The 26,366-nt window shown below is 38.5% G+C and overlaps 2 protein-coding genes across 5 annotated transcripts in view; both read right to left on the reverse strand.

Moving 5' to 3' along the window:
* LOC138016603 (putative ammonium transporter 3) overlaps nt 1-19,474 on the reverse strand; it is a 19,833-nt gene extending 359 nt beyond the window's left edge. Inside the window, exons 1-9 of one of the 4 annotated variants that reach the window (XM_068863778.1) lie at nt 19,176-19,474; nt 19,018-19,065; nt 16,501-16,618; nt 11,237-11,395; nt 9,613-9,719; nt 5,110-5,861; nt 4,232-4,291; nt 2,776-2,852; nt 1-2,073 (exon numbers count right to left, since the gene is read on the reverse strand). The exon at nt 1-2,073 is cut by the window's left edge and continues 359 nt beyond it. In XM_068863778.1, coding sequence (XP_068719879.1) covers nt 1,481-2,073; nt 2,776-2,852; nt 4,232-4,291; nt 5,110-5,828 — 1,449 coding nt within the window. In that variant the 5' untranslated portion in view covers nt 5,829-5,861; nt 9,613-9,719; nt 11,237-11,395; ... (1 more) ...; nt 19,018-19,065; nt 19,176-19,474 and the 3' untranslated portion in view covers nt 1-1,480. Of the gene's footprint in view, nt 2,074-2,775; nt 2,853-4,231; nt 4,292-5,109; nt 5,862-9,612; nt 9,720-11,236; nt 11,396-15,954; nt 16,095-16,500; nt 16,619-19,017; nt 19,066-19,175 lie in introns of those variants that run through there. The other 3 variants (XM_068863780.1, XM_068863779.1, XM_068863781.1) reach the window with 3 other exon arrangements.
* The window catches only part of LOC138015008 (small ribosomal subunit protein eS1), a 54,099-nt gene that overhangs the window by 17,657 nt on the left and 10,076 nt on the right, over nt 1-26,366 (reverse strand). The gene's annotated exons all lie outside the window — the stretch shown is intronic.

Raw genomic sequence — 26,366 nt, forward strand, 5'->3', positions numbered from 1 at the left:
TTTCTATCATAGACATGCTTTTTGTTTGATCATCAACCATTTGATTTTATTTAATTTACCTTTAATATCCCGAATTGGTACACATCTCTATTACCGAGGAAACCTAAAACGATCTCTTCAGTTGTGAATAGGGAGTTCTATCCCGCTCAAGCTTAGTCGAATATGAACGGATATAAAATATTGCCAAAAGGTCTTTTGTTTCGTCATGAAATTAAGGGAAAGATCATAGGTCCTCTCAGCTCAAAGTGGCTGCTGATGGTTGATTGAGGTAGAGAGGATGGGGAGTGTTGCAAACACTACACCGAGTAAACAATTTTCTAATTCTTCTCCGGCCATTTAATGATCTTTAAAGGGAACCTTCACTAAAACAGAAAAATAACTTTAAACCAACGAACATAATGTTTACAATTAAAATTGCTCCAACTTTTTCCAATGAAAGCGTTTATATTCGGAATAAATGAATTTCAAAAATGCTTGTTTTGGCTTTCAAATTACCCGGGCGCCGCCATCTTGATAATTAGGGAGCTTTAGCAACGACGATGGGAAAGGCAACGAGAACGTCATTTCAAAACATAAAATTGGCGTTATTGCAATCACTTCGCGACTATTCCAAGCTTTTTAACATGACAATGTTGTGGTAGTCCCTCAGGAATGAAACCGATGTGAGTCAAGCCTAGTTTAGGGGCAAAAAGGAATATTGGTTGTTTACCATTTACAAGCAGGAACCGGTTGGTCCTAGGTTTGTTCAAATGGTGAGCAAAAACTCCCAAATGGGAAATTTAGTGGGGATCGGCGTGTACCATTTACAAAATCCGTTCAAGGTTAAAGAGAGAGTCTGGAGGGAGGCAAAATCATGGGAGTATGCAAATGGTAAACACGTTTTCCGTTTGGAAATTCGGTTTGGGAATTTTGGACCACCTTTCAAGAAATTCCGTTTTCTCGGGAAATTTTCCGTTTGGGAAGACCAAAAGAGGCTTACCATTTACATTCCAACCAAAATTTCCGGATTTTTGTGGTAAATGGTAAACAACCTTTGTCTCCAGGTGCTGACGTCCTCCATAAAACCTCGAATTTGGTTATTTCGCGTTGTTGTTTTGCTGACGACGACAAAGAAATCATTGGACAAAAATGAAAAACGCACGTGCAGGGCGTGCAAAGCTATTGTTTTTGCCCTCTAAATATGCTAATTTGTGACGTTCTCGTTGCTGCTGTGGTTGCCCTATTGCTCCAGAACAAACGCTGTTTGTGTCAGAACAATAGGTCAACCACGCACGTCACAATTATTCAAGATGGCGGCGACGGTGAAATTTGAAAGCCCAAACAAGCGTTTTTGAGATCCAATTTTTTCAAATACCAACGCTTTCATTTGAAAAAGTTGAACAACTTTAATTGAAAACATTATGTTCTGTGGTTTAAAGTTATTTTGTTGTTTTAGTGGACGTTCCCTTTAAGTGTCCTGCCTGCACTGAAGGTTTTTTCGTCATTGCCATGCTAGAGTCTTCAGATCGTAATTTCCCGGATCATTAGGGTATCTTTCCAGTGGATCAAGATGCAAGCCTGGAGTTGTTGGTGGACGCTCAATCTCTTCGTCCGCATTATACGCAGTGTTATCCACACCAGTGTGGTTGCCTTGGCAGTTGACCTTTGCTGTGCAACAGGGAGTTGGATTTCCGTACTCGATTCCATGCTCAATATGGTCGGCTCCAAGCAATTCGTCCTCTAAGCTCATGCGCAATCCGACCACCTTATCTACGAATAGTAGTTCAAGGTAAGTTGTTAATGCAGACCAGGCAGAAATTGACACGACCGCTAAAAGTTGCACGCCCAAAAAGCGCCAACTACCACCCTTAAAGATTCCAAATTCACCCATAAAGTCGGCTTGAAGGATGTCTTTCTCTGCAAAGAAGGCTACGGCCACTAAGCCCCAGATTCCTGCAACTGCATGTGTTGGTACGCAACCGACAGGGTCGTCGATTTTGAGACGGTCGAGAAGAGCACAACAAGGGCATGCCAGCAATGCTCCAATGGCACCTATTAAAAGACCTTCCCAGGGACGTGCGAGAGTGCAAATGGCTGTCAAAGAAAGTTCACAAGAAGATTACTGATTCCGAAGAACGAGAACAAATCGCCCACACTTTTATGACCGCAAAGTGACCGAAATACGCATTTGCAAACAATCGGTGATTTCACAAGTCTAATCTTGTCCCCGGTCGTCCTCATGACAATTTTTTAAGCAAAGTAAGTGTGTTTTCAATGGCGGATCGATTAACATGGATAAGAACATATAGAAGAAACCGCCTTCAAAACAATCAGGTCGTATTCGCTTTAAGTGCTTGAGGAGCATTCTTTATCACTTACGAAAAATATAACCCCAATTTGAACGTCTATTGAGTGCAGCCTAATGGCCGTTTTTATCCTAGAGACGCATAATCCGTCCAGTCGAGTTATGCGTCTCTCGTGTTATTCGTCGTTCAAGACGCACAACGAAAGATAGTTCTTCTAGCCGGATAATTTGTCTCGTGCCCGTTCTAATGATAAAGACGCATAACCAGACAAACAATTAATTAACAAACGTTTGACCAAGTTCATCCAGACGGATAATGCGTCTCCACTATAAAAACGATCAATTTTTGAGACGCCACACTTTGAATCTTTCTCATGATCAGTTGTCCTTTTCCCTTATCAACCGTGCTGATGCTAAATGTTTTGGCAAACGGCTCCACCAACTGTATTTTTAGCTTAAAGAAATACGACTGACAAAACTCCTTTACTTACCTGTAATGCCGACAAGGCCTGACAGGATACCAGTGACGAAAATGGGAATATTTATCTGCTTTTTGTAGGTGATGTAACTGGAGAGGAAGAGTTAAATAACATGAAATATTCATTCAAATGTATCTATTTAGTAAGGAGAAGGACACAAAAACCATTCGGAGTGGAAATTATATTGAAAAACGTCTAGAAAAAACCTGTTTCTTATATCGTCGTTGTCGCTTTAGTCTTCTTTTAAGGGTGTATTAACAGCTGCTTATTTATTTCCCTGCTAGAAAAACCTGCTAGAAAAAAGATTCTTTTTGCAGTAAGCTTCCGTCACTATAGAAACGACTATCTTAAAACAAACCAAATCTCCGTGTTTGGTCAAATAGTAACTTTTCCTGTCATTCAAACCACAAAGCGCGGAAAAAGGCTTTTCTTATGGCCAATTACAGGGAAGTGGCATTTTAAAAACCTCAGAATTTGTTGGAAAGCGGTATGTTCAACAAAGAGAGGAATCGTTTCAAGACGTAGATTTTTCTTGCGGGATAAAGAAAAGTTGCGCTAAAGACAGCCGTAAAAAGACAAAAACGAAAGCCGGACATGATCGGAAACTTCTGCTTGCGGGGCAGTAACAACTTCATTATCAAATAGGGAAGTACTGTATGCCAAAGACAGCTTTTATTCGTCTTTACATCTCAGTGGCGCTTGTGTTTTGCTTTGATGTATTCAGCTGAGGATATTAGTTCGCAAAAGTCGGGCGCCACTTTCTCGTCACACCAGTGCGCTTGATCTTAGCTTTATGTATACGCCGAAATTTCTGATCGGTGGCCTTGAATTGACTGTTCCTCACGAACAATAAGAAAAAACGGTGTTCGTAAAAACGGAGTTCCCAGAGTTTTCGAGTAGAACTGAGATAAACGTTTCTAAGTACATGCCCTTACTTTGACTGGATCTAATAAAATAAAAATAAAGTCTTTTTAAAATCTCTCTACTTTCCTGTGAAGTTCTTCTTTGTACTTTCTGTTGTTCGCCTGTCTTTTTTTTTTTTTCACTTTTACAGTCCGTATTTCTGCAACTGTTATTCCCTTTTCACCGTTATTTTTTCCTAATTTTGTTTTGTGCAAATTATTTTGTACAAGCTTTGTTGGCCAAAGACAAAAAGTATATGTATCTATGATTTGTTTTGTGCAGTCTACTGAAGTAGCAGGCCTAAAATGTCTAAAATAGTTCTGCTAATAGCCCAATTCAATTTTCAGTCCTAAGCAAAAGGCATCATATCGAGGCTATAGGGAATAAACTCATACAAATACTTATTTTTATTTCTCTGAGCCTCGAAATCATGTTCATTGTTTGAACTTGGTCTCTTTCGGGTTTATCGTGGTCCTTGTAAGCAGCTAATGGAAAATAAAGCAAGTCAGTGATGTTTTGTTGTTAAGTTAAGAATGTTTAATTTGGAAGGCCGTATTAAACACACCTGTAAGCTGTCCCGACAATTCCACCTCCTATGGCACCATTTATCGTGACAACCGCTGACCTAACGATTGATAAACAAGAAGTATCCGTTTAAAATGCACGACAAAACACAAAAACAAAAAACCCAATAGAAGCGAGATGGCATATATCCTTAAAATGATCGTTTAAATTTAACTTGAATAAATTATACCATCCTATTATCCCCTCGTGAAACTCCATGTAAGGAGAGAGTTTTTCGCAGAATTAAAATGTGAAGGTTTCTCGATCATCAGCGTACAAATTAGAAATAAAGATGGACTACACGAGAAGAGACAAAGAGTTAAATATATAAACAAACGATTGAGCGATTGAATCAAGAATGAGTGAGTGAGTGAGTGAAAAAATGGATGCACAAATGAATGAATGAATGAATGAATGAATGAGCCATTGAAATTAATCACCTTTCCGGGGCCAATTTGTAATAGTAATTGGACGGAGTGGAGTACAATTCAGTGAGTAATCGTGAGAGTGATTTGAAATTACGAGCACGATTACTTTTTGAATCGTAAGACACGAGGTTCAATTACTAGTTACTCGTGTCTAGAACAAAATTCGAGGATAAAATGTCCTTGAATACTTTTTGGTGTGAATAAGTTAAAATTATATTCAATCTGTTTTGCAAACAGTAGGAAAACAGCAAGAAAGACCCCATCCAAGTGCGAATGGCGTAGGTGTCAAATTACAGGTATCCAATTTGGAGTTGTTCATATTGGATACCTGTAATTGGACCCTCACGTGACCGCGCACCAATTACGCGACAAGTAGGCACAGAGGCAATAAGATTCGAGAACTTTATAATCGTTACGATTAAATAGAGAATTGCACGAATTGTATGCTCACCTTGAAGCTAACTTCCATTTCATACCCGTTACTCCAAAAGTACTCCCACAGTTGAAACCTAACCAGCCCCACCAAAGCATAAATGTTCCTAATACAACATTTGTCGGGGACGCCATTTGTTTGGGGGGCGCGTTCGCATCAAACTTCCCGTATCGTGGTTTCAGCATCATAGTCGCTACCAGTCCACTTACTCCGCCGACCAGATGAACTGCGCTGCACCCCGCAATATCGATAGCGCCCAACTGGCGAAGCCAACCCGTTTCCCCCCAGACCCAATGAGCGGGAAAACTGTACGTTAGAGTATTAAGAAACGAATATAAAATGTAAGCTTTCAGTTTAATTCTCTCTGCCATAGCACCAGAAACTATTGTGGTTGCAGTCGTAGCAAATGAAAGCTGGAAGAAATATTCCGAGTAAACCTGTCCCATTTCTTTATCGTCAGCGTCGGTGAAGAAATACCCAATACCACAAAAGGGGTTACCAAGATTACCCTTGCCAAAACTGAAGGCATACCCAAACATCCAGTAAGATAATCCGCCGAAGACCACATCTACAGCGTTTTTTACCATAATATTCGCTTCGTTTTTCAACGAAACCATTCCGGATTCTAAAAGTCCAAATCCTGATTGCATGGTCAGAATGATAAACGAATTCGTGAGTATCCACACGGCGTCTTCATTTTTCACTTTCCCATCATAATCGTACCCCGTCTCGTTCATCGTTTCTTGGGTAAGTCAACGTTAAATAATGATCTGCAAATGAACATTAAAATTTTTCACACATCTGTGATACCAAGTAAGAGGCCACTTTCGAAAGATCAGATGGTCAGCTTGATGCTAAAGAAGTGAGGACAAAAACAATAGAAACACCTGGGAATGAATGTGTAAAATATTTACATATCATCCACTTTCCTTTGTCTCTGTCCTCACTGCCTCACTATCAAACTGAATTTTAATATATCGAAAAGACCTATTAAAGTTTCTAGGTCACTGATTAAACAAACTTATGGCGCTTTCCTTTTGTCAGAACTGGCTGGCCAGACCCATCAGTTTGCAAAGAAAATACAACAATTTGAACGAACACTTTCATGATAATCCCTCGCATTCTTCGGGAGGAGTGTATGTCATCCTCACTGAAAGTGTGTTTGAAGCCCGGTCAGTTCTGTCAAATGGAAAGCGTCTTAACTCTCAACAGTTATTAAATTGCTTCCTTCTGAAAAAAGTTAAGGCCAAAGATACTCCTCTGTACAAGTCTTGGTTGACTAGGGGCATTCTTAAATCCATAACTGCTATATCTAATAGAGATTATGGTAAAGTTTCTATATAACGCGCGCTCTCATTGGTTTAAACAGCGTGCTTTAAAAAGTAAAAAAAGTAAAGTGGTGCATTTATATAGCGCCCTTATCACATACGTCTCAAAGGCGCTTTACAATGATAAATTTACCCCCCAGCGGACTGGAAGCATATATAGGCGCAAATTGCAGCCGCTTCTAAGCAGTCCATGCATGCTGGTACTCATTTTACGGACCTCGGAAGGATGGAAAGCTGAGTGAACTTTAGCGGGAAAGAAGGTCGCCAAATATTCCAGTCTCGGCAGAACCGGGAATGGAACCCGCGACCTTAGGGTTGGAAGGCAGAGATCTTACCACCGGGCCAACCCCTCCGCTGTTGTTTATGAGAGTACAAAGCACGGAACAAACGAAAGCTCACGCCATAATCCGCAGAAATGGCAATGAATTTCCGAATTTTTCCTTGGGTATTATTGAAGCTGTCAGTAAAAGGCTTGCTCAGATATTCTGTCAAGTGCTTTGGATGGAAGACCTCAGTCGTCGCCAGGTCCAGCAGTTCTTTCAAGCTCAAAAAGTCCTCACGCTGGAGTTCTTCATTTACAAAATTCCCAACAGGTTTTCAGATTCCAGCCGCAAGCAATGAACAGTTTGTTTTCCAATTGTCAGGCCGGAAACGTGCAGGTTTTCATGGGCAACAATTCGGCCGGTTTTCACTGAACTTAAATTACCTAGATCCTCTTTTTTGCTGTTTTTTACGGACTGAAACCGAACATTGAAGCACTTGTTTTTCCATAAATTCGAATTTTGTGTGATTTCTGTCAAGCCACTTTCCAGTTGATTGATGTTTTGACAAGCCTTTCCATATAAACTCTTGTTCCTTTCTCTGGTTCGTTAGTTATCACCAATTCGTTTGTAAATAGGTTTAACAGTAGGGATTGTTACACAATAGTGCCTTTTCCTGCTTATATCTGTAAGCATACTTACGTACAACATACTGCATAATAATAATAATAATAATAATAATAATAATAATAATAGTAATAATAATAATAAAAATAATAATAATGATAATGATAATGATAATGATAATAATAATAATAATAATGTACACATTTCATGTTTTATGGCCAAAATAATAAACTGAACTGGACATATTACCGAGTTACCAGCTCCTTCATCTCAACAGGGCCAAACTGATATTAACACATGTTCGTCTACTGTTCTGTAATATTTTGTTCAAAAACAGATGTTTCGTTTGTGGTGATGTTTTGCATAATTCTCTTGGGAAGTGATGTCTGATAACCGAGAAGAATGCAAGGAGAAATTGTAAACTGATCTCTTGATCATGCCATCAACGAATAAGAGCAATCTTATCAGACTTAATTATAACATAAGAAGATTGAAAAGCTCTTATAAGTAAAAGATGCAACCTATTTATTTTTAAGCCCTTCTCAATTAAATGGCCGGCGAGATATACCTGTCTAGGATCTATCAATTATTAATCTTGAATAGTAGATATATTGAATATGCGGTGGTCTCTTTCCCGGACGAATTGAATATCGGGATATTAATAACGCGGTAATATCCAATAGAATCGCATATCTATAGAGGAATGCGCGTAATTTAATCTGATTTGCTATCAAGACGAGGTATACGGTGTGGAATTGCGACTTTAAAATGAGGCCGACCGATGTTACAACGTAGCAACACGTGACCTTACGCGGTAGCAACGGAGCCAAGAATTGGAAACAATTATACTTTCAAAGCAATTTTGCAAAAAAATGTGGCTGAAGTGAGAAAAAATAAGACTCTCCTGGCTCCTGACAGTGGAGACAGCTTTTTTGGCGAGCATTGACGACTGCAACATTCACCAAAAGGTAAATTAATTTTAAATAACTTCGTCTTTCAAAAAGCTATGCCATTTTCATCTCATGACTCGTGAATTTCCTGTCAATTTTCACTTGAAAAACAATATCGCGATTCGTGCGATGTCTGTTTTTCGCGTGAAAATTAATGTGGAATTCTCTCGTCAGGTGGTAAATTTTCTTACAAAATAGGCTAGGCGGAAATTGTTAAACTAAGTTTCTTTTGTTATTCTCGCTCGTGGGATTGGAAGCTGTGAGTGATAGCTTTCGTAAGAACCCTTCAAGGCATACACTAATACAAATTAAAGTTTATGGTATTGCACTCGCTAATGCCATACTGAGCTATAGCGGGATTCGTGCATGGGAACTAAGTCATTAAATTAGAGCTAGTTGGCACAATTCTCACCATACTGCTAAGACTGAATAGTTGAAAAGCCAGTGATGTCAGTTCTCGCAGTTTTTCTCACTTTTTTTCGGGTTGGTTCCTGTCTATCTTTCCTTACCTTGGTCAAATGTGGAATGAGTTAACCAACGAGCTCTCGTCTCTTTTACCCGAAGCGAAGTCGACCGACGGTGCGCAACAACGGATCAAAATTAAATCCCTGATCATTTTTGATTCCTACTTTCCTTCCCAGGAATCAACACTGTTAATACATGGAGATGGTTGTGAAACTCGACATGTCTTTTTGTTTCATGTTTTTCTGTATTTTTGGCCTCGATGGCGCACAAAACACACCTTTTTTCGAGAAGGTAACCAATAAAATCTTTCCATTAAATTATGCGCAACTAATTTGCAAAGTCGTGCGAAGGGAAAAAATTGCACTGTCACGGTCAATTCAACATCGATTGCAATAACATTATTCTTGCTTCAACTAAAGGACACGCTAATGTTATTCAAACATCTAATGAGTTTGCTCAGTGGGGGGAAAAACCATTATTTCTTTTTAAACCAGCCTTTGTCTTCCGGACGAGTGTTCTGTTAAGGCCGAGTACAATTTAGTGTCCATTGCTTCCCAGCATATAGAGTTTTTTCGCCATTAAGGCGGCATTAAATGTAGAGGCTTTTTTGTTGCAAATCTTTCTTAGGGATTCATATTTTCTCTATGAAAACTCACGAACACTATCCAACTTGCGATGTAACAATTTTCCTGGAGAAATGAAAACTGCCAGGTGTTTTGCTTACAAAAGCGCAAAAAAAAAAAAAAAACAAATGCCCAGACAAATCTGCAATGCCAAAAGGCTGTATCGCGCGACAAATGTATACGCTCCTTTATAGATAAAAAACGTGCGCGCCAGTTTATCATTCAGTGGCTTAAAGACCTTCTTTTAAAAGATGTGTTATTTACTTACCCGAGTAATGAAACTGTCAAGGAACTGTATCGATGGCAAGGTTCATCCGGTTGTTTAGGGATGACAAAACTTGTCTTGCAGATGAAACTCGGCCGCGGTAGACTGTTCTAGAGAGGAACGATGACGTTTGCATTAATGATTAAGCGAAGTTGAAGAATGGCTTTGAATGGCTTTAATTGGTGCATGGGCTGACGCAAAAACCCAAAAGGGAGCATTAGCAACGACAACGGCGACGGCAACGAGAACATCACTAATTTGCATATTTAGAAGGCAAAAACAATAGCTTTGCACGCTCTGCACGTGCGCTTTTCCTTTTTGTCCATTTCGTTGCCATCGTCAACAAAACAACAACGTGAAGCAGCCAAATTTGAGGTTTTTCTCTGCTAAATTAAGCTTGACTAATATCGGTTTTATTCTTGAGGGACTGCCACACCATTGTCATGTTGAAAAACTTGGAATAGTCTCGAAGTGATTACAATAATGAGAATTTATGTTTTGAGACGACGTTGTCGTTCCCGTTCCCGTCGTCGTTGCTAAGGCTCCCTAAATTTGTTGCCATGCACGGCACGAACTGCGCGCATAGAAGACATTTTTTAATCCTCTTTTTGTTTAAAATCCGTTGGCCTAAAAATTGGCATATTTTTGAAAGTGCTTCGTTCTGGAATATTTAATGACAGGAGCCGCGCCGATAACCAAGAAACTTTATAAAATAATTAGGATAGTACGCGCACTCTCATTGGTCAATAGCTGTGTTTAAATGAGAGTATGGAAACACGGCTGTGACGTCACACGAATTTTGATTGGTTATATGCCGTCAGACGCCCGTTTTGATTGGCTGGTAGGAAATATGAGCGCGTATCAAGAAAATCTGTTTCAATCAAGAATTTTCCTTCAATTTTTTCCTTCATTTGTCGAATTCGGGGAAGTTAGGAGAATTCTCGACACTTATGGAAACCCGAGACGTACGCCTCCGGTTTGCATGACTGTCTCGAATTCTCCCAAATCCCCCTCGTGTCTAGATGAGGCTATGGAAACACGGAAAACGTCATCCTCTATTACTTAAACAACTCAAATGCTAAACAAAATTTTAGTTTCTAAAGAAACTGTGGTACTGCGTTGGTGGGAGATTGAAACAGAAATTGATTTTATCAAACGAGTTGATACAGGTCGAATAACCACCGTGAAAGATTTGGAAAGATTTGCTTTCCAAATCTTTCACGAAGAAAAGATTTGGAAAGATTTGCTTTCCAAATCTTTCACGGTAATTATTCGACCTGTATCAACTCGTTTGATGAAATCAATTTCCAACTCAAATACTAGGTCTATGTAACGACGGGCATTTTCACAGATCAAGCATTTCAGACGACCTCTTAAATTAGTACATTAGGGAGCTTAAGCACGCGCGTTTTTGAGACGAGGACGGCAACCGGAAGAGAACATTTCGAGTGCCAGGACAGCGTTGTCTCCTAGTCTTTTATACTCATCATCTCCAATGGAGAAAATATACTTAGCAATGTAAATGTGGTTGTGTGAAGACAAGTTAAAAGGGAAAACAGCTCACTTCCGGTTGCCTTCCGCATGTCAAAAACGCGCGTGCTTAAGCTCCCTATTAGCTCACACTTACATCGCTCCTGATAACCCACTGACAAGATGTAAAATATATTTATGGTACAAAGCTATTCGTATTAATTTTTGGTGAGTTTCTCAAGACACGGCCTCCAAACTTGACAAAATTGGCCAATTTTTTCAAGTTTCAATCCATTTACATCCTCTCCATCCTTGGCTGCAAACAAGAAAGAATTAATAGCCTCAGTGCACTTTACTGAATGGTTATTGGCAACAAAACTACAGCATTATTTTTTTGGTCTTCATTGATGCAAAGAGATGCAAAGACGTCTTTTAGTCTTGTTTTGAAGGTTGACTAAAATAGCGTGACACTACCCCTTTAAATACGATTTGGCTTGCACGAGTAACCAATATCAATCCAATGGGTAGTAATTTCTCATGCACTGAGATTTGAGATTAGCTGGAAAGGTCAGGTTTCGCAGGAAAATCAACCAAAATATAACTCGATCTGTGAAAACGCCCGTTCCACAAATACAACTAGACGCTCTATGAGCGTAAACTGGGTCGATTGCGGTAAGTATTACACAAAAACAGAAGCCACTGAGTCGGGTGGTATTGAACTGCAACGTTCCAGTTAATTTTTTCAAGTGGGGGTTTAGGGTCACCCAGACGTGGCCCTTTGTCTCCAACGTTCACACGTTGAATTATTACGTTGTTCAAATAGCAAAGTATAGGATTCGACTCCGTTTTTGGGCTGTTTTTTTATTATTTTTTTTTCGGGTCACGCTCTGGCTGTACAAGGCAGTTCAAGTGAGATTCGACCTCGGTATCTCTTCCTTCAGAGGCAATCTTGATAACCACTAAACCACTAAGACTACGTGACAGATTATCGAGGAAATATGTATTAACGAATTTCGGTTATCGCATGACTCTGTAACAGATATTGTAATTTTGTAATTCTCCCAGTATTGTTAAGAAAAAGTGTTAAATATATTTAAATATCATCGTAGAGACTTGCAAAGCGTCTGTTTTCTAATGCCGTTTTGTGCAGTTTTAAATGTAAACATCAAGGTATTGTGACATCAAAATTAAAACCCGCTGAAATACTGTGAAGTTAAAGGAAATCGGCTAAAATCCTTCGAACAAAGTGTAGGCTACACGTAGCCTCTGGTTTTGTATAAGGGCTTAGCCACTAGTTTCTAGTAACACAAGCCCCTATATTTCGACCGCTCGCCATTTCTACGGAAGAGCCTGCTTGCAGGCTATAACAAAACACGGTCTTGAGTAAAACTCAGTCGTTTCTTCTTTAAGTTAAATAGTCTGCAAAAAAACTAACTGTAAATTGCTCTGACGGACGTTAAACAAGATTTGTGTAGTTTAAAATTTGTTCTAGACGCTTGAAATTTCAAGGTCATGTTTTAGGCTAAACTGGTTCTTATATAAGGGGGGTCTAAAATGAAATTTTTAACCTATCAGGTTCTTAAATTCTAGGTTCTTATATGTGGGTGTTTACTGTATTTCAAGTGAATAGGTTGAAAAAAGCTTCGCGGGAAATCTCTGTCATTAAAGAGAAAGTTAAAGAAATATTGTTGACTTCTCAAATGAATAATGACTTTATTTTACACTAGAGTGATTAAACAAATCTTTTTCTGACGTTAAAAACTATGGCTACCCATTAATCATTTGCCGGAGATTCTATGAGGAAACTGCTCGAGAATTAAATTTCAACCTACGTATGCAAATTAGTTAAGCTCGAATATCTCACAACTCGATGAATCCAAAACGGCCGAAAAATCTAACAAATGCCTTTTCCAGCATAACATTTATTGAAATAAACAACATATTTGCTATTATATTAGAGGCAAAAAATCCTTCCTATTTTAATTGCGTGCCTGCAAACGAGAAACACAATCCGTCACGGTGTCACAAACCACATGCAATAGGCCATTTCCAAGTTCATGTCTGCCTCCTCTTAAAGGGAGTCTAAGTGCAAAGTTTTTGTGATGTTAATTAGTTCTACTTTACATATGAATAAAAACTAATTTTCATAAGAAAAACTTCGCACTTAGATTCGCCTTGAAGAGGAGGCAGACGTGAACTTGGAAATGGCCTATTAAGTAATTTCTCACAGTTCAGGATCAAACCCTTTTTCTGAAGAACCTTTTCCGCGATTGATGAACCACAAAATATACAACAACCTTGCTTGCTCTCAAATAATTCTTCACTGTCACATTTCCACTGATTTTTTACCTGAAGACTGTGCAGAGTTGAGTGCAAAATAAATGTAAACAGCAGAAAACTGAATTGCGACTTCACTAAACACATATGCATTCAAGACGTTCGATTCCTTCAATGTCTGTTCAACCCATACAGAATTTCCATTTGCTTTCAGTATTGTACATAACACTACATTTAGTAAAACATTAGAAACAAAGCTCACTTTGATATCCAACGGCGAAAGGCACGCTTGTCGGAGCAAACTTATAGTTTCTTTTAGGCTCCAACACGAGGCAAACCGCAAAAACCACAATGAAGGAGTCCGTGCAGGCCTGTTTTAACTTCCTATAACGCCAACAAGTTAATAATATCTTCAAAACACTCGCTGAAACGTGGTTTCTGGGCCGCCTTGCTGCTTTTCAACATGAAGTTTCCGGGTCAGGTTCTTCTTTTTGAAGAAGTGGTAGCAGGGGGGTAGGGAGGTGGAGCTTTGTTGAATAACAAATTATATGAAAATAAATTTGTTGAATTTGAATAAATGTATTCGTTCCATAAAACATAACTTTGGGCGTTGAAGTTGAATAAATATTCTTCTTGCACAAAAATAGCCCGTGTTGAACTTGAATGAATGTAGTTAAATAGACAACACCTGTGTTGAAGTTGAATCAATATGAATTTTTGCACTGACACAAATATACAATGTTGAATTTTGCAACAAACGGCCAACCCATAGCCCACCGGAAAAAATCTACACATTTCTACTACCCCCTGAATCCTACCAAAAATATTCGCAGAAGATTCTACCCACAAAGACAAAACTTAGCAGAGGAGTGACAGGAAAGACCTATTGTGCAACGTTTCCATTTTCTTGACACGGAAAAGAAAACTGAGAAATATGAATTCGTGATTGGACTTCAAAGCAAGACTAAGAAAATAAGTAAGAAAAAACAAAATATTCTCTCTCCACAACTGAGCGACGCTTTTTTCGCTTACTCATTCCTTCCTTTGGCAGGTGATTTTAATGAGCGGAAATATAAAGCGTTCGCTTTCATGAGAGAAGGAAAGTGGAAACATTACAAGAGTTTGATCTTGTCGATATCAGATAAATCAATGAAAATGGAAAAATGAACTATTTGTCAAGTTTTCGCCTAAGATTGTAGGTAAGACGTAAACAAAACGAAGTTTATGGGCAATACAAATATGGGATTAAATTAATCGTTAAGTCCAATAAAACAACGTTGTTTTCACATTTTAATCTAATGTTGGCAGTTTCCTCTTTGACAACTGCTAGAAATTTGTGGCTCTAGCCGGACTGGAGATTTGTTCTGACTCTTTTTTTCTCGATTTGCTCTCATCATTGCTCCACTTGAACTTTCATAAGCGGAAAATCTAAAGCGGAATCAATCCAAATCGAAGAATGAAAGCTATGAAGGAAAAGAGTTTCCTTCCGTGACAAAGGGAAGCAGAAACCAGAAACATAAGTTTGGTGTTGTAGATATTAGAAGATTCAGCGATAATTAAAAAGAATATTATTTGTAGTTCTGTTCCGGTTTAGGTTTTCTTTCCGTTGTTAAGATGTCACGGTGAACAAAATAAAGTTGATGGAAAACGTCAATGCAAACTTTGGGAATAATAATCAATTTCTATTCAATATCAAGATCCTAAATGCAGAAATGTACCGAATTATTCCAATTTACATGCCTTCAAGTTTACGCTCTTTAGTTAGGTCTTTCTAAGTAAAAAATATTTTAGTTTCTTTTCACTGCATGTCTAAGTCATCCTCTGCATCACTCACTTTAGTTTTTTTAATGTAAGTACCTTCTTAATTTAAAACTAATTAATTTGTGTGATTTAAATTAAGAGGAAGCCCTCAACTTCCAATATCTTAAATGGTTTCTGCTTGGGCTTCCTCCGGCATCACATTATCTCGAAATTTATTGTTAAACCGACATTTACAAGCTTCTTTTGTAATTCGTATAAATAGGGTATCGAATAAACTGAACTGAACGTAATTGAAGGAAAACGTCAATTTTAAAGCCTCAATTTAGTTTCTCGAAGAAAAGTGATTATGAATCTGATTAAACTTTTCGATCCGCTAACAGAAGCATTAGAAAGCTTACTGCTCTTGAATAGTCATCCGAATTTTTCCTAGTCGATTGTTTTGACAGTTTCTTTTAGGTCGGATTTCTGTTATCGATTGCAGGTGTCGGTAATTGCCTATTCAAGTCGTTTAGCAAAGATACGGACTTTCCTTCCTCGAAGGACAATTAGAGAATTGGAAGAGGAGTCAACAAAATGTCAAAATATCAGCGTTTACTGATAATTTATTACGTAACAGTATACTGTCCGGTTCAATGCAATAAACATGCACGATTTTCACGGCGTTTCAGTAGGTTCATGCTGTTCAAAAATGGTTATTTTTGTTGAAAAAATACAGGCGCACTGAAATTTGCCAGGTGTTTAAGCAAGACCATTAGATGATTGAGGAACCCTTTCAAAAATAAATAATAAAATTAAGTTGTGTTACCAAGTCTTAAATTAACATATTTTTTTTCTCACCGATTAGGTTCGCCTTACTTGAAATGACCAGTCGGCTGAAGTGACTTTGCTTCACAGAACAAATTTAAACTTAACCACACAAAAACATGACTATGTCATGTTGGCCGCTACAGCGCCGATACCTATTTGTTTACCGTGCGACGCCGGAACACGAACGGGTGACCATAACAAATTTATTTCCTAAAAGCACATGGAGTGGTTACTAAGTCTTGCTGTCATTGTTAGGCCCTGACTGGACTTTGGCCCCTTTCGACTGTTTCTTGTTATCAGCCGTCTTGAAATGATGCAACAACACTCTTGCGCATGCTCAAAACAATGATCTCGATCGTCCTGAGACCGATCTCAAATCCTTTCGTGTTTACATGGTTCCGCGGTCCGACTTCAGACCGGTCCGAGTCATTCGTACTGAACGATTCAGCAACCGGAATGAAATGAAACCGGCATGAGATGACTTTTCAACTAATTTTAGCGGGAACGAGTATTCTAAAAATAGACTCATTTGTGGCTGTGCTGAGGAGCCCACCCATCCCATAACAACACCCTTACCTAATTCACTCTTGATGTGATATAGTTCTCCAGAAGTCAAATTGGGTTCTTCCGCGTGCCCATAATTATCATAACCAATCGAGTGGCTCAAGCTAACGAATTAAACTTTATTTTTAATCTGAAATTTAAAGAAAACCACAAAACTTTTGAAATTACAAGACATGTTTCGACAGGAACTTCTGTCATCTTCAGTTGATTAATGTACAAAGCGTTAAGTTGAATTTATAAGTACGGAAAAAGTGCTAATTATGCCAGTAACAACGGAATGTACATAAAACGTGACAATGTGAGAATTAAAAGGATAGTTTTAGATTTACGTGATGCAGTTGTTGATTAAGAGAAGGTTGTTCTCTTTGAATATGAAAAGCTTCTTTTATTTTGAGTTGAAAAGTCGTAGAGGCGTGATCTAAAATATGGAAACATTCCCCTGAAGACAGGGCGCGACATTGTTCGGAATTCTGTAGGTCTAGATAGCAGCAACAATATAGATAGTCGTATAAACATAACAACTTTCTTTAATTTTCCAGACATGTTTCGACGGTACATCCGTCATCTTCAGTGTTACATATTTTGAAATCGCCGTTGAATTTAAAGCGCGCGCGATCTTACAAACTTCGTTACATTGCGTTGTCAATATTGCGTATTAAATCAAAACAGAACAAAACAAAAATTTAAATGAGTGACGCTTAGTTCCTTAGTTCCTTAGTCCTTCCTGGACTCTGCAGCCACTAAGTACCAAGTGAAGCTTAAGGAATCCACAAAATGGGAGAAGCCCAATCTCAACCAGCAGGTGAAACACATTAACCTGACTCTCTCCCTGTAAGGAACTAAGCGTCACTCATTTAAATTTTTGTTTTGTTCTGTTTTGATTTAATACGCAATATTGACAACGCAATGTAACGAAGTTTGTAAGATCGCGCGCGCTTTAAATTCAACGGCGATTTCAAAATATGTAACACTGAAGATGACGGATGTACCGTCGAAACATGTCTGGAAAATTAAAGAAAGTTGTTATGTTTATACGAATTCTGTAGGTGTTTGAAAATGTGAGAGGCCCTATCACTGACTAAGTGCTCACGCACGCGTGTGGAAAAATGCCGGGTTGTTTCGCCGACATAACATGCATTACAGCCCGCACATACAAACTTATAAACCACACGTGAACGAAGCCCGCCAGGGATAGGGTCTTTCACACCAAGCAAGTTGCCTATCTTAAAGGAGGAAAAAACTAGTTTGATGTCCAAATCATTGCAGTAGCGCTTGATAAAGTGACGGATCTTTTTCTGAGTTACGACAGAAAAATGGCCTATGTAAGGTAGCTTAAAATAAAATATAGGCGAAGTGGGAAGGGATCCCTGGGGACAATGATTACTTAGGGTCCCAGTAATGTAACGGTTTACAACCCTTTCAATTAAATGGGCAGGGAAAAGATTCTTTTTTAGGATTTCCATAAGCTTAGTTATGTCCTCGTGTAGCCCCAACCAGGTGTTGTTAATCTTATAGGCCCTATCAACAAGAGTCCTGATGAGATTCACTTTGTAAGAGTACGAAGTGAAACTGAAATAATTAGTTAATAACCCAGTAAAGGTTTTCTTACGGTAAGCTCTAGTTAGAAAAGAAATGGGATCATTATTATCAACTAAAACATCTAAAAAGGGTAATTTGTGATGAGCTTCTTTTTCCATAGTGAACCTTTTTTAATCCTACAAGCGATGAAGGCATTTCCCATGATTGTTCAGTGAATGGGCGCCTGATACATGCCATTTGTTTGAAGATCTCGAAGCCTTAAACGGCTTCCGGCCATTTTAACACTCAATACTGCGATACGGCTAGTAACGAGTCTTCTCGGCAAGGTCAAAAGAACTCTCTATGGCCAATCCTTGTTTTTCCTTGCTGAAAAACCTGTATGCTTGACAAAAAAGAATTGAAACGAAAGGTCTTTTTTTCGAAATGCCTTTTGTAGATTTATTTAACTTATAAACATAGTTTTCACAATTTGGACTTTGGACACCTGTAAGTTAATATCAAACGCAATAATAAAGATATTTTTTCCTCTTCGAGGGTTTTTCGAACTGAAACCCTTCGAGAATATTTGTATTAAGCGAGATCTTAGTTTTTCTCTCATTTTTGGATCCTTTGATTACCTGCAAACCCTGCAAGTTTGGGTGAGGGTATGTATCTAATATTAATGATAAAGAATGATCCTGGTACCACTAGCTACTATACTAATCGGCTACTACTAATGCAACTAAGAAGCATCGATTTTGTTCAGTCAGTACTAGTGTTGTTTACTTTCCCGTTTAGTATTAATTTTCTGACTCTCATTGGCACTATGGACTTGAATGATAAGGCACGTTTGTTTCCAAACCGAAAAAATTTTTTTTCTCATTTTTAGAATTGAATAGAAAATGAAATTTTATGAAGGCTGAGATCGAAACTCTTTGTCCGATGAGGCTAGGTCATGTATAGAAGGGGCTCGTTTTATAAAACTACGTAAAAGAAAAGAATAAGTCTTACCTGAATTTAGAGATCTCTTCGAGCCGCATCCGAAGAGTTAGAGTCGAGCTTATGGAGAAAAACAAACATTGTCTTAAAATTATTACAAAATCCATTAGTGTGACTGTTTGTTTCATATTTTCATTTCCTTGCTCATCTATTGGTTTTAGCGGAGTCACCTGTTTTGAGCCAAATGTCATTGATTGTCCTTAGCATAAAATTGCTTCCTTGTGCAAAAGTAAAATATAGTTTGTGTTGTGTTAACAATTTCCTTTCCTTTAATGGGCCGCCCAAGGAACACGAAGTCGACAAAATTGTCTTTCAGCTGTTCCAAGGCATGTGCGGCTTTTGAGAGCTGCAGTTCCTTTCCTTAGATCATAGGCGTCTCAAACTGTTTTGGATTCCAATTCTGAACGAATAATTGTGTTGCAAAGCAGTTTGTGTCGTCATTTTAGAAGAAGACACTCGACGTTTTGGCTCAAATGATTGTTGCTCTTGCTATCAATGACAACATGTCATAAAAAATGACAAATTTCGTTTGCTTTTGAAAACGCAACAGGAATGCAAAAACAAATAATCTCATCAGCATGTTTTTTTTTTCTGCCGGAAGGCAAATTAAGAAATTAAGACTATAGAGATATTGTAATAACCTTCTTCAAATGTGGCACCAGTTGAGTGCAGTAGAAAAGAGATAATGCCTTTTGATTATAATAAAATTATGCAGGGGTTATTATTATATATTATATTGTCGTAACAAAACGCCATTCACAACAGACGAGGTACCGAGAAAATTTGAGGCAATATGGGCTCGATGTTTGTTCAAAGATGAATTGGCTCAGTATCCTTGATGAATTTCAAATTTTGATGTATGGTTGGAATTCTTAACTGAAAGGGACTTGAGGGACTCATTGGAAGTATTGGAATGGTTTCGTCAAACGCGGAATGAATGGGTACATCACCTGAACGCTCTTAAGTTTAAGTCTTGGGGAGTGATGACAATCAAGCAAATATGTGTTCTAAGGAGAAATATTATTGTCTCTTGCATTTTGTTTACTGCAGGAATGAACATCTTAATAAGGCTCATGAAGAATAAGTCCGAGCATGAGCTCGAGATTTTAAAATGTACTGTCAATCTCAGTTTTAATAATTTTTTTATAAATAAGCTTAAAATTGGGAAGCAATTTTTGTGCCCGGAGCAATAATCGTTAGTTATCAATCTGGCTAAAGCTGGAATTACACCATCCACGAACTCTGAAGCAATTAATGAAAATAGCATGAGCTAATCGTCTGCTCTGGCAAAACGCTTGCTTCGAAAATGTCTCCCCTTTTTCTCACAAGTAGTTGCAAGTAACTTTCTGTTTATTATGCTTGCGATGTTTTTCTAAGATTAGGAGCTGTGCCTTCTAAAGTATTGCCTTATAACAAAGAAAATAGATCCATCAGTTTCTTTAGAGTTATATGCGCCTAAAACACTGAATGGACATCGAGTCACAGCAAAAAAGATAACCTCGACACTTCCTCCAAAGCAAAGTTTAATGCAAAACGTTTGAAATCAGGGGTCGGTTCCTAAAGGGTGTAATAACTCTATTCCAGAGATAAATGGCCCTTATTTCAACACATTTATCCCTGGAATAGAGTTATTACACCTTTCAGGAACCGGCCCCAGTTTTCTAGATTTCGATTTTCATTTTACTCTTAAAGCAACTTTTTTAGCATTATATGGTCATGCTCTAACTTTCGATTCAAAGCATTTTCTTAAATCCCATCTTTACTGAATTCCTTTTCCCAAAGAAAACGCAGTCGGGCCTTGGAAACATCTGCAATGAAAAATGCCTTTAAAATTACGTCAAAGACACCGACAACCGTTCCGCCCTTCTCATTCTTTATTATGATCAGAGGGGTCAAGATGAAAGCTAAGTAAAGTGTAGGCTGGGAGTCACTCGCAAAAGACTTCTATACCTCTGGTAGCATAAAACGAGTAAGCAAAGAAATCATGATTCCTCTCTTCTCCTCTTCTTCTAGAGAACGTTTATTTTGGGACTTGAATATCTACATAATGACCTGCAAGTTTGAAATTACCAGTTCCAAGCGATTGCACACCGTAACTATGTCAACACGTCTTCTACATAACCTCAAATCTGGTCATTCCACGTCGTTGTCAGGACGAGAGCGGATAATAAATGTATATCAAAATTTAAAAGGCACGTGCAGGGCGTGCCATTGTTTGTGTTCAGTGAGCGCTGCCTATTGTTCTGTGGCGTTTTCGAAGCCGTCCGCATTGTGATCCTTGTTTAAGTTCTCTTGAACCGTCTATCAGCGCGAAATATACTTTTACGTAAGAAGCGTTATATCACATTTCGGGCGTTTTAACGTGTATAATTGAGAAAACACAAGTACAGACGAAATGCTTTGCTTTTAGGTTTCATCATAATGCAAAATAACACTTCCAAAAAATCGTAGGTGTGAATGCAGCGTGGAGGTGGCACATTCTTCTTTCATTTATCGTTGATCAAAAAAGTTTATACAACAACTACAAACAACAGCGAATTTTTATTTATAATAATCAATTAAGATTTGCTAGCCATCCCGAAGTGGTTGTATATTTTGGGGAGATTCGTTTTGTACCCGTTTTGTACCAAATTCGATATATTAAAATTCAGTCCAAAACAAAAGGCATCATCTCGAGGCTCTGGAGAATAAACTCATACAAATCCTTATATTTGTTCCCCAGAGCCTCGAGATGATGTCTTTTGTTTAGGACTGAATTTTAATATATCAAAACTGGTCTATTCAATTCGCCCTTCACTCCTTCTCAGGAGCATAGGCCTTCAACAGTCTCTCTCCATTCGATGGACTTCTTCCCTCTACGGAATTGAATTCGACCTTAAATGTAAATCTTACCAGTGACAAACTGTCACTTTATTAATATGTCACTGCCAGAGAAAACAAAGAGGGAAGAGAGCTCATCCTCCATATATACCCTTTTCTATAGGTAACACGTCTCAAGTTATCTTTAGATCGATTCCCACGCTTTACATATCTTAATAAGCGGATTAGGCAACAGTCAATCATATTGCAGGAATGTGTTCTCTGAGTGTGGGCTATCCACGCGGAACACGTTCCCGCCATGTGAATGGCTGTTGGCTAATCCCCTTGGGATATGTACAGCGTGGGAGTATAGATCTAAAAATAACTTGAGACGTATTACCTATGGAAAAGAGTTTTATGGGGATACCCTCTCTTCCCCCTTTATTTCCTCTTGGTCACTGCTATTTTGGAATGCCTACCCAGATCGCTCGCAAGTTGAACTAGTCGATGGACTTGAGGAACCTAGCAAACTTTCGATGGCAGTGGGAGAAGATGACACCGGTTTCTAGACGGTAAAATATATCCTTTCCCTGAAAACTGAAGAACTAAAGGTTGACCTAGATAAACGGGGTCTCAAGTAGAGTGGAAATAAGTGTACTTTGGTGGAACGTTTGCGCGCCGCCATGATAAATTATCTGAACATATCTCCCAAAAGTTTGAAAATGACCACAAACACTCACAAGTCAAGGAGAAATTTATCAAGACAAAGTCGCATATCCAAGATCAAGAAATATACTCATTTATAGAAACCAAAGTGAGAGAGGTATGCCGCCATGAAATCGAAAAGCTGAAATCAGAGGCAAGTTCATCCTATGCAAATGAAACCATTTCGTCGCTCTAGAAAGGCTATGGCATCCTCAAATAAAGGCTGCCATACAAGCATGAAGCAGGAAGCTACAATCCTCATCAATGAAAACAAAAGCTTGATGACAGCAATAAGGCTCTAAAACAATGAATTGCAAACTGTACTGAAAGAGAACGACGTGAGATGTTCTCGGCCCAACGAGCAAAGGAAAGCAAAGAAAACTGAACGACCCAATGCTAATGACCCAAGTGACAATGAAAATTCTATGTCAGGAAAAGTACAGACGACCCTATTGATTGGTGACTCCATGATAAAAAAAATATTCAAGAGAAAGCTGTTGGCCATAGGGTAGTGGTGAAGTCGTTCTCTGGTGCCACCACAAAAGCCATGGAGGATTTTCTTAAACCTAACTTGGAATTAGCCAGATCAAGTCGTTTTGCACGTCGGGACTAATATAACGACCTCAAGCAGAAGGAAACGCAGCAAGTTGCCGACTCGATCGTAGATCTTGCTAGACAGTTGAAAACTCATCTGATGCCTCAATCACCATACGATAGCTTGTTTCCAGACGGGACAAGTTCAACAAAGCGGTAACAATAACAAATAAGAATCGTAAGAGTTACTGTCGGCAGAATGGATGGAAACTTATTCAGCATCGAAATATCTCTGAGAAGGGATTAAATCAAGGAGGACTTCATCTTAATGTCAAAGGTAATCAACAGTATTTTAAGAACTTTCAGGCAAGCTTAGGGTGAAATAATGTGCTATCCACTAAAGCTGCGATTATTTAAACTGTGACATGATTGCTACTCGATAGAGCGGTTTTCAATTGAGTATCGAAAGTAATTAGTGAATTACTTTGGTTTTGCATTACTTCACTCAGTGATTGGTTCAAAGTTCTCGCGCCACTTTTTTAACCAATCAGAAGTGAAGCCAAAACCAATCGCGGCTTGTACGTGCACATTTTCCCACGCTTCGTATCGGTTACGTGTAATTACTTCGAGTTTTGGTTGGTTTACTGGATTGTCTCCACCCTCTTTGATTGGCCAAAGTAATTACTTTGGTTTTGGTTTTACGACACTCGATTGAAAATCGCTCTATGACAATGATACTCGCAAACTAATGAGTATCACAGATACATATGGCCTGCAGCAGCTTATAACTGAACCAACGAGAATAACGTCCACCTCTGCAATTTTAATTGATGTAGTTGTTACAGGTAAATTTGAAATTCAGGTTTGAAATGATTTCAACCTAGGTAAATTTAATTTTAAACTAGGTTGAAATTGAAAGTAGGAAACATCAACAAAAAGTGCATCATTTGTTGGCAAGTACGTGTATATTGGTAAGTAAATCGGTACTGGAAGGAAGAGGATGTGGTTTGGTTACAATGGAAAAGATCATTTCTCTCTCTCGTTGAAAGATATGCCCCCTAAGGACAATGCGTGTTCGCGCGCGTAGTTCAACTTTGATTACGTCTGAGCTAAAGAAACGAATGCATGATCGAGATATTCTTAAAGCATGCAAATCTAACGATCCCAACAATTGGACGCAATTAAAAAAAAACTGACAACGAAATATTTTAAATTTCGAGATTAGGTTAGTTAAGCAAGCCTATTATCAAAACAGCTTTAACCAATATACAGGCGATTCAAGGAAGACCTGGCAGACTATCAATGAACTTTCTTCCGATCGCATAAATCTGGGAAAACAGTGGTAACTCATCTCTGAAAGTAAATGGAGTGTCAATAACCAATCCAACTGAGCTTTCGAACGAATTTGATAATCATTTTGCTACAATCGATCCAGAACTTAGCCGTAATATTGATTCTCCAGATGGTCGGATCTTTATCAGAGGAACATCTACAGCATAGACCAATGTTTTCAGCTCCGTCCTACCAGTGTTAACAAAGTTCTTTCACTTTTGAATAAACTAAACAAGTCAAAGGCAACTGGTCTTGATAGGATATCTGCTAGGCTCATCCGTGAATGTACAGATCTCATTTGCATCCCTATTTGTGATATTTTTAACTAATGAATTAGTCTAGGTATTTTTCCCGATGATTGGAAATGTGGACGAACAACTATCGCCCAATCTCTGTGATCTCAGTTAATTGTGGCCAAGGTGTTTGAAAGAATTGTCTCTGATCAATTATATGCCTATTTAAAACAGCACGACATCATCTGTAAATATCACTATGGTCGGGCTTTCGTTGCTATTCATTCGACTGTGACGGCTCTTCTTGAGGCCTGACGAATACATGGGCATATAATATTGACCGTGACAAAATCTATGCTGTTGTATTCCTAGATTCAAAAAAGGCTTTCGACACGGTGGACCGCTAGATCCTTTTATCGAAACTAAACCTCTACGGTATTAATGGTATTGCGCATCAATGCTTTCAGTCATGTTTAGGGGACCACACAAAAATGTGTTCCATCAATGGTCTCCTCTCTAGCAGTGGCTCTTAAATTTCTGGTGTCTTCGCGCTCGGGCCGCAAATGACACCACAAGGGCGCAAATAAACAATATTCCCTCAAAAAGTCATGTCATTATCATTATTATCAATAAACAAGGCCAAATGACATCAAGAATGCGAGTTTTAATAATACAAGCTAAGTGAATAACGAATTCAAAGTCACTTCAAATCATCATGTAAGTGTTGATTGAACAAGCTATTAAAGAATCAACTCAGTCCAGTGAACTTATTTAAAATTACCGAAAAAATTCGTAAAATCGTCTATAAATAATAGGCATATCACAAAGTTGAAGCAAGAACCAATCAGCTGTAGGTCTGATAATCCGTTAGCAGCCAGCTGTCAGTCTTTTGCGGCCCGCTGAGCGTGTTTTGAAGAGGCCGATTTTCTATTTGGCCGCGTATGTTGATAATAATATATATTAACGATCTTCCCAACGGCTGAGTGTAAAATTGCGAGCCTCACAGAGGCTGTAATCACAGAGGGCTGTAAAAATGCTTCCTATGTTGTGCATAAACGACATTTTATAGGCAATAAGGACATCCCCTAGCCAATAAGTACTATTTTATTTGATAAATCCGAATACGTTTTACAGTCTGTATGTGTTTGTAAATTTTATTCTTTGTAAATATTCTTTAATTAGTTAGAAAACTGATAGGATTTTAATTTAGTGTCCCCTAGTAGTAGTCCTTTCAGGGCCAGCTTGAAGACTTGACACTGAAATAAAAGTTTATTCATCATCACCCGCATCATCATCATCACTGTGTACGCTGATGATGCCAATCTAACATACGCTAGCAACAATGTTCACAATATTCAGAAAAGTTTAAACGAAGATTTAGAAAATGTTCCACCATTGGCTAAGAGCAAACAAACTCTCTCTAAATATGACTAAACCGAGTTCATGTTAAATTGGAATAGGACGAGGCTAAGTACTGTAACAGTTGCCCGAAACCTTGCAAATAATGATTTTCGAGTTATCAAAAGTCGCTACAGCCTAAATCTCTTGGAGTGACAATTGATGATAATCTCGATTGGGCTGGAATATGTGAGAGAGATCACAAAAAAAGTATCTATGGCATGGGTGCCATAAAGTAAGGAACCTTGTCCCCCAAGCGACTTTACAACTAATGTACCAAGCTCTTATTCACCCTCACTTCAATGATTCAATACTGTTTGGGGCAACTGTGGGATACCCTTAAGGAACAAACTTCGAAAA

The sequence above is a fragment of the Montipora capricornis genome, chromosome 9 (assembly GCF_036669925.1).
Source record: "Montipora capricornis isolate CH-2021 chromosome 9, ASM3666992v2, whole genome shotgun sequence".
Classification (NCBI taxonomy): Eukaryota; Metazoa; Cnidaria; class Anthozoa; order Scleractinia; family Acroporidae; genus Montipora; species Montipora capricornis.